The sequence below is a fragment of the Chrysochloris asiatica genome, unplaced genomic scaffold, assembly GCF_000296735.1.
Source record: "Chrysochloris asiatica unplaced genomic scaffold, ChrAsi1.0 scaffold00231, whole genome shotgun sequence".
Classification (NCBI taxonomy): domain Eukaryota; kingdom Metazoa; phylum Chordata; class Mammalia; order Afrosoricida; family Chrysochloridae; genus Chrysochloris; species Chrysochloris asiatica.
The window spans coordinates 2,735,706-2,744,061 of record NW_006408749.1 but is presented as its reverse complement, the minus strand read 5'-3'; the positions used below and the strand labels follow the sequence as shown (position 1 = coordinate 2,744,061).

Genomic DNA, 8,356 nt, shown 5'->3' with positions numbered 1-8,356 from the left:
TCTCATGTAATAATTTTTATCTTAAAGTGTATTTTGTCTGGTATTCGTATAGCCAATCCAGCTCTCTTTTAGTTACAAATGGCAAGGTAAATATTTCCCTATTATTTTACTTTCAATCAATTTGTGTTTTATAATCTGTGTCTCTTATAGACCGAATAGGATTGGATCATGGTTATTTTCATCTATTCTTGCAATCTCTGAATGTATTTAAGAGCTTAATCCTTGTATGGTGCGATAGAATTTACATCAGCTATTTTCTATCTCGTATGTCTTTTGTGTGTGTGGAGTGTGTGTGTGTAGGTTAAGCACTGGAATAATGGATTACTAACCACAAAGTTGGTGGTTCAAACCCACCAGTTACTCCTTGGAAACCTTATACAGAGTTGTTATGAGTCAGAACCGACTTGATGGCATTTAACAACAGCACGCCTTTTTTATTCCTTTATTCCTTGATTCCTGACTTGTTTATGTTGTATCTTGTAATTCCTTTTTTAAAAAACTAATTTTTTAAAAGTAATTTTCTTAATGTTTGCCCTGGGGATTACAATCAACATATTGATGCAATCTACTTTGAATTAGTACCAATTGTATTAATTGTACAATTGCATATAAAAACTTTGTTGCAGTATTGCTCTGTTCCTTATCCCTTCCTTTGTGCTCTTGTTGACATCAAATCACATTTTATACATAATGAGCCCATCCATATAGTTTTATAATTAGTAGGGTATGCAGTTGCCTTTTAAATTGCATAGTGAAAGAAAAAGAGTTACAAAAAAAGTAATGTGGTACTCTCTTTTATATTTACCTATATCTTTACCTTTACGGGTGTTCCTAATTTCTTTCTATAGAAATAAATTGCTATCTAGTTTCATTTCATTTTATCCTGAAGTATTATTCCTTGTAGGCAGGTCTGCTTGTAGCAAAATCTCTCAATAGTTATTTATCTGGGAATGTCTTAATTGCTCCTTCGTTTTTGAAGGATAGTTTTGTTGCATTTCCTTAAATGCTTCAATCTAATATGTCTCCCAGTCTTTGCCAAGGGGCTCTCTGTGTGTGTTGGGGCATGATTTCAATGCTCTGTTTGTTTACAACTCTGACTTGGACTTCACTTCTTGATTGTGTATGGTCTCAAGATTCAACCAGAGGTGAGAGATTTGGGCCTTCTCAAGTCATTTCTAGTCGTACACACAACCCCAAGCATGCAGCCCAGATTCTAGATTCTCAGGAATATGTTGTAGCTTTTCAAAAACCCTTTGGCCATCTCATTCCCCGGTTTTTCCTTTTAAGGTTTTGGACAGCCTCATTTGCCACAACTGTTACACCCATCACAGGCACCTATAATTTTAGACAACTGCCACTGATTGTTTCCTTTAAAATTCCCCTTGGAAAAGTCTGTTCACAATAAGCCTGCTCTGAGTTGACTCAAATAGGGAAGAGTCCTCCTAATGAGTGTTGCTGGGGAGTTATCAGAGGGGTCAAATATTGACACTTCTATGAGAATTGGGCATTTGCAACAGAGCTCTCAACCCATTCTGCACCCTCCAGTGGCTGACAGATTGCTGCTTTTTTACAACTACTGTTGCAGGAACCCTGGTGTGGCAGTGGTTAAAACACTCAGTTGCTAACTAAAATGTTGATGGTTCAAACTCACCAGCTGCTTTGCAGTAGGAAGTCTGCTTCTGGGAAACCCTAATGGGGCAGTTCTACTTTGTCCCATAGGGTTCCTATGAGTCAGTTTGGTTTTTGGTTTTGGCAGTTCTGAGACTTGGTTTTCGAAGCTATTACAGAGCTAGTAAGAAGGGTGAAAGAAATAGGCAAGTTTATAAGGCTTGTTATTTTTACTGAGTTCAGTCATTTTCACCCTTCTTGAATTCTTACAAGCCCTTGGTTAATTTCCAGAATACTGAAAAATCTGATTTTGATAATTTTTGCCAGTGTTATCATTGCTTTTAAGGAAAAGCCAATTTTCAGAGGTTTTTACGCCACCATTCTAAAAGGCCAGAGCTAGAAGAAATATTTTAGCGCATTCAATTTGCACTGAATTTAAAGACTTAAGAACTAAACCCCCACATGACCAGTCAAGAAAGCCTAAAACGTTTACTGTCTTGCCCCTTACAGAAAAGTTTACAGTAAAGGGAAGTGAGTCTATTTTCTCTAGTTGCATTTGCTGTGTTTTTAAATCATTCATTAGATATTCCTTGGTGTCCCTAATTACAGTTTCAGAACTGGAAGAGAGTACAGATTGTCCAACTCAAAACCTTTATTTTATTAATGAGGAAACTAAGATTCAAAGACTTGTTGGATGTCAGAAGTCTAATTTGTTGTTGCTTAGTGCCGTTGAGTCGATTCCGACTTATAGTGACCCTGTACAGAGTTTCTGAGGCAGTACATCTTTGCAGGAGCAGAAAGTTTCATCTTTCTCCAGATGAGTGGCTGGTGGGCTCAAACTGCCAACCTTGTGGTTCCCAGTCGTCCAGTGTGTATTCTATAGAGCCACCATGCTCCCACAGCACTAACTGTTGTTGTTATTGTTAAGTGCTATCAAATCGGTTCCAATTCATAGCAACCCTGTATAGGGTTTCTGAGGAGCAGCTGGTGACTTTGAACCATTGACCTTGTGGTTCAAACTGACCTGACCTTGCAGTCCAGTGCTTATCCTACGACTTTATACCAGGAGGATTCATTTAAATACAGGGCTTAAAAGCAGGAGGTTGGGGGGTGGGGGGGGGGGAAAGGAGAGATCATTTGAAAACCACTGATGTAGACCATGGATGGAGTTCAAGAGGAGTTACAAGAATCTCTAAATAGAGCTCTAGGAATAATGGGGGGAAACAGTCCTGGTGTGGCACTGTGGGTTAATGTGCCCGACTGCAAAGCCACTTTGAACTGTAAGGTCAGTGGTTCAAGTTCACCAGTTGCTCCTTGGAAACCCTATACAGAGTCGCTATGGGTGGGAACCAACTCAATGGCACTTCATAACAACAACCTCATCCTCCAATCTCCCAGAGACACAGGCATGGGGCAATATTGGAGCTCCCAATCCCAATTCAAGGTGGGAAATGGAAGCATCAAAAATTCAGTTGGATGTGTCATGCTTTTCTGGGATAGACATTTATTCAAGGTGCAGCAGGTCTCTGGGACTCTGAAGTGGACCCAAACATATAGGCACTGATGTTTTCTTTCACAAAGGCGCAGTCAGTAGAGGAAGGCTAGCCTTTACGACAAGTGGTGCTGGAGCACTTGGACAGTCATAGGCAAAAACAGAAAAACCCTCAATCTAAACTTTGCACGTTATTCAATAATTAACTGAAAATGGATCATACACTGAAATGTAAAGTGTAAAACTATAAAGTAAAGAAAAAAAAATAAAGGAGAAGATTTTCAACTCTAGAGCTAAATAAAAAAATTTTTAGTTTCAGAAACGGAAAAACTGATCAGTTGGATATCATCAAAATTAAAATATTTAGTTCTGTGAGTGACCATGTGAAAAGTATGAAAAGACAACTAAAGATTGGAAGGGGAAAAATTTCAAAGCATATATCTAACAAAGGACATACATAGATTGTAAAACTAACTCAAAACTCAACAGTAAAGGAACAATAAAAGAAAAAGAGAGCAAGAGAGAGAGAGTAATACAACACAAAATGTGCAAAAATTTTGAACAGACACTTTACCAGAGAAGCTGTAGAGATGGCAGATAAACACATGAAAAGATCAGTAGTCACTAGGGAAATGTAAATTAAAACCATATTGAGATACACACCTATATATAAGAATAGCTAAAAAAAAAATAAATCTTAATATAAAATGCTAGCAAGGATGTGGAGAAACTGGTTCACACATGAACTGCTGATGGGAATGTAAGACGGTACAATCACTTTGGAAAACATTCTGGTAGTATCTTACAAAAGTAAACATGAAAGTACCATGTGACCCAACTATTATATTCCTGGACATTTGTCGCAGGGAAAATAAACTTTACGTTTCCACAAAGACATATATACAAATGTTTATAGGATTCTTATTTGTAATACCTCCAAACTAGAAACAGATCAGATGCCTGTCAATTACTTAAGGATTAAAGAAGCAGTGGTAATTCATGTCATAAAATACTACTCAGCAACAACATGGATAGATCTCAAAGGAATTATGCTGAGTGACAAAGATTATTTTACAAAATGTTACAGAGTGTATGATTCCAGTTAGATTACATCCTTGACATAACAAACTGATAGAGACAGGGGACAGATTAGTGCTTTCCAAGGTTTAGGGATGGGGCAGAAGGAGTCTTATGAGGGACCCCTTTGTTTGATACCGGATATAATTCTGTATCTTGACTGTGGTGATGGTCATACAGATTTACATATGTGATCAAACTGCATTGAGCTACCATATAGTTAGGCAAATAATGTATGTGTTATACTTTTTGCATAAAAATATTGTATGCACATGCACAAGTAAGAACATGCAACATTTTAAGATGTTACTATTGGAAGAAACTGGATGAAGGACACATGGAGTCTCCCTGTTCACTTTTTAAACTTGGTTTGAATGTATAATTATTTCAAAATAAAACTTTAAAAGTATTAATAAACAAAAGTAGTTAGATGATCCTGTGCATTCCTGAGCCCAGGATGTCCAGAAAAGGAGAATTAACTTGATTTCTTCTCTTCTTACAGGACCTGTACCTGCCTCTGTCCTTGGATGACTCTGATTCACTTGGGGATTCCATGTGAAGGGGAAGAAAGGGTTCACAGTCCAGAATATGAATCCAATCTTACCATTACAGTAAAGTACTTCTGCTCAAGTGTCCAACAGGGCTATTGGTGCTTTCAAGTTTTTATTTGTTGTGGTTGTTACTGTTGTTTTGAAAAACATATTGTAATATGTTGAGTTTATTTTCCTGTGATTTCTCCTCTGGGCCACTGATCCACAGTTACCAATTATGAGAGATAGATTGATAACCATCCTTTGAGGTAACTTTCCAGGGATGCAAAATGTGCCAGTCCATGACCTTTCTATTGAACACTTAGGCGCCTGTGTTATTTTTCCCCTGTCTCGTTTCACTCATACACTACAGTCTTCCTTCTGTAGAAGGTTGTTTACATACATAGCACTGAAAATGTGTGTGGGGGGAAAAAAAACCTCATTGGTGGATCCAAGAGTGACAAACACAAGTGCCCCTTGTCTCCTGATCTCTAGAATACTGGAGGATCCTGGGAGTATGGCAGGCAGCTCCCCAGCCTTGCTCTTCACTTCTGCTTGAGCCCCCAGTATGTTGCTTAGCACCGAGTCTGGCTGTCATGGGGGAGAAACACCAGCAACTTGTAATTCTGACACCAAATGCTTAGGACCCTGGTTCAGGGCTAACTAAAAGAGACTTGGGAAATACTGCAGACATTTAAGTAGAGTTATAAAGCACAGTGAATTCCTTGTCAACCTTTCCACAGGGGCAATTTGGAATCAATAAGCAATTGATACCAGTTGGGGGTGAGGGACTTCATATACCCGATTCCTCTAGGAGGCTAACATGCCGAGTTATTATAAGAACTGTATGGTATCCATCTATCTCTGTTCTATTGAATGCCTTGTAAACAGCCAACACTGAAAACACTGTGAGAATTTGTTTTCAGGTCTGACACCTTTCGGTCACTTTTTATAGCCAGAAACCAATATCCTTTTTATATATATATATAAACTCGTGTCTGTACTTCAGGAGCAAACTCTTCAAGCTCCTTTTTTATAAACTGGTGACTTTTCTTTTGTTTAAAAAACACATGCAGAAAATTTACCAAAAAAAAGGAAAGAAAGAATACATACAGAAGAATAATGTAGTTTAGAAATCATGCTGTCACTGCCAAACAGAAACCTCCAGGAAAAAACAAAATGAATAGCAGAAGCCAATTCAATAGAATCAGTCTTTTGATAGCTTTTTAGCAGTTACACTTACATTAATAACTTAAATGTGGACCAGACATTCTAATTATATTTTCAATGAAATGCTATGGCATATTTTAAACAACTCTTTTTTATCTATAATCCTGATATTTCATACTGAAGACACAGAAACCTTTCACTTGTTTTTTAACACAAAGTATTTCTCTTTGCTAAGAACTGATCGTTTGAAATAATATTCAGTCCCTGAGGTACAGGTTCATAGCACTGCTTTTTGTCTGCAAAAATTGCCCATAATGGCAAAGACAACTAAATTTAAGTAAAAGCCATGCATGCCAATTCTGTGTTTGCTCTTAGCAGATATGAAGATTTCTTTATCTGTGTGTAAGTGTTCAAATATTTTGAAAGGTGCAACATTTGAAGCCAAACTGCTGTTTGGCTATTGAATGACTTCCAGTCGTTCCCCTACTCTAACTGGAATGAGCTTGCTGTGTGTATGTGTGTGTGTGTGTGTGTGTGTGCAACTGCTTCATAATTAGGAGATAACAAAGGACATCCTAATATGGATTGGTGGCAGCTTGGTGACATTGCTGATATGCACTGTTTATCAAGGGAACCCAGTGGTGGAAGCAGGGAGCTCAGATGCCCTGAGACAAGCTTCACATGTCCTTAGTTACCAGAAACATTTGTTGTTGTTGTTGTTCAAGAAATGTCTGGAAACTGGTAGTACTGGTTTCTGGTTAAACTGATCTTTGAAGGACCCAAAATTATGAAAGTATCTTTTTACCCTCCTCCTTTTATTTGTAGACCTATTAAAAAAAAAAAAACTACTAAGGAGACTATTTTGCTCCTTACTTCTTTCTAGAAGGCCAGGGTCTCCTTCATGCTTCCAAGAATAGTCTGTAGTTATTGCAAAACATTGGTACTTGGGATTGGGAGATGGGGTAGAGAGTAGGAGGCAAGAAGCATAAAGACCCTACCCACGATCTCCCTCCCAATCACATGGCAAGAGATTATTTAGTCCAATACCTTTATTTTAACTGAAGAAATCAAAGGCTCCGAGCAGTTAGATGACATGCTAGTAAAGATCAGAAGCAGAGGAGCAATCCAGATTTCCTCATGGCCAGACTCTGCTAGCTCTCTGAGCATTGCATTGATGGTGGCATTTGTACCACTAGAAAATATGAAACATATATTTTCTTTCGAATGACCTTTCAACCATCTTCTGTAATAATAGATCCCATATCTGTTTGTAAACAGCTATAAAGGAATGTTACCATAGTGGCACTTCAGGGTGTCTTGACATAGTTCAAATTTTAAACCTCCAATAATTGCAAATTAAAGGGGTCCATTTGTAAGACATAGTTGTTATGTTTTGTTTGCTTGTTTTTTAACTGAACCCCTTTACTTTTATCAACCATTTTCAATTTTATCCAATCTAGTTTTACCACTGAAGTCCCATTGTGTTACTTCTGCATAGTCACCATACATGAAGTTATTTAGCAAGTATCTGCCACTCTTCCCCCCCACACACACACATTTCTCTCTCCCCCTTTCAACACACACAAACACACACGCAATTCATCTGTAACTTGTTCCTAACTCCTGCTTTTTCTCCCTTACAGAGATAGAAATAGGGACATAGAAGGGGGAAATGTATATATGAGGGCTGGGCTGAACAACTTCATTAGTATTAACTAGGGGTAAATAGAGAGAAAAGTTTATTTTCTCTTCACTGTTTTGGAAAGGATAGCCATTAGAGTGACTGCTTTGTGTCCTTATGGACTTTCGTATTAGCCTAGATTGAATCTTAGAGTTTACTAGCTGGAAGGAACCTAAAGATCACATCATCTACTCCAAGTATCTCATTTTTCAGGCCAGGAAATGGAGATGCAGAGGTAAAGTAATTTCCCCAAGGTCGCACAGCTGGCTAGGGGCAGGGCTAGGATTAGAACCCACATCTTTTGGCTCTTATTCCAGGGTCTTTTCCCACTAAACTGCATTGCCTTGCATGAAGCTCCTGAGAATTCTTTCCCAGGGTCAAGTTGCATCTTGGAGCCATATGCTGCTGCCCTGATCTCAGCGGGAAATCCACCCAGCAACCTAATACAGCTCTTTCTCCCCATGTCCACATGATTCCCATCCACATGAACTGCAGATGTCCCCAAAGAGGAGGAGGCATTGAGGACCAACAGGAACAACAGCCTTTTCCATCCAACTCAGGGCACTACTGCCCCACCTTGAAGAACCCTCAGAAGAGCCCCTTTAGCTCCTGCCCTGTCCAAATCGAATGAGCTTGTTTCCCTGTCGGCTTCTGTCATCTTAGTCTTCTCAGACTGTGAAAAAATGTTCCTTGTTCCCCTAGCAGGGAAAGGAAGAACAGAACAATAGATTTGTTCATCCAGACTTTCTGAGTAGCTTTTCAGTATTTTAAAAACAAGTTTTGACTGCCATTGGCTGT

At 38.6% G+C, this 8,356-nt stretch overlaps 1 protein-coding gene across 2 annotated transcripts in view; it reads left to right on the top strand.

The window, feature by feature from the left end:
• The window catches only part of DCX (doublecortin), a 158,829-nt gene extending 153,028 nt beyond the window's left edge, over positions 1-5,801 (top strand). The window contains exon 7 of one of the 2 annotated variants that reach the window (XM_006873252.1): positions 4,680-5,801. In XM_006873252.1, coding sequence (XP_006873314.1) covers positions 4,680-4,736 — 57 coding nt within the window. In that variant the 3' untranslated portion in view covers positions 4,737-5,801. The remainder of the gene's footprint in view (positions 1-4,679) is intronic. The other variant, XM_006873251.1, reaches the window with a different exon arrangement.
• Positions 5,802-8,356: the final 2,555 nt, after the last annotated feature.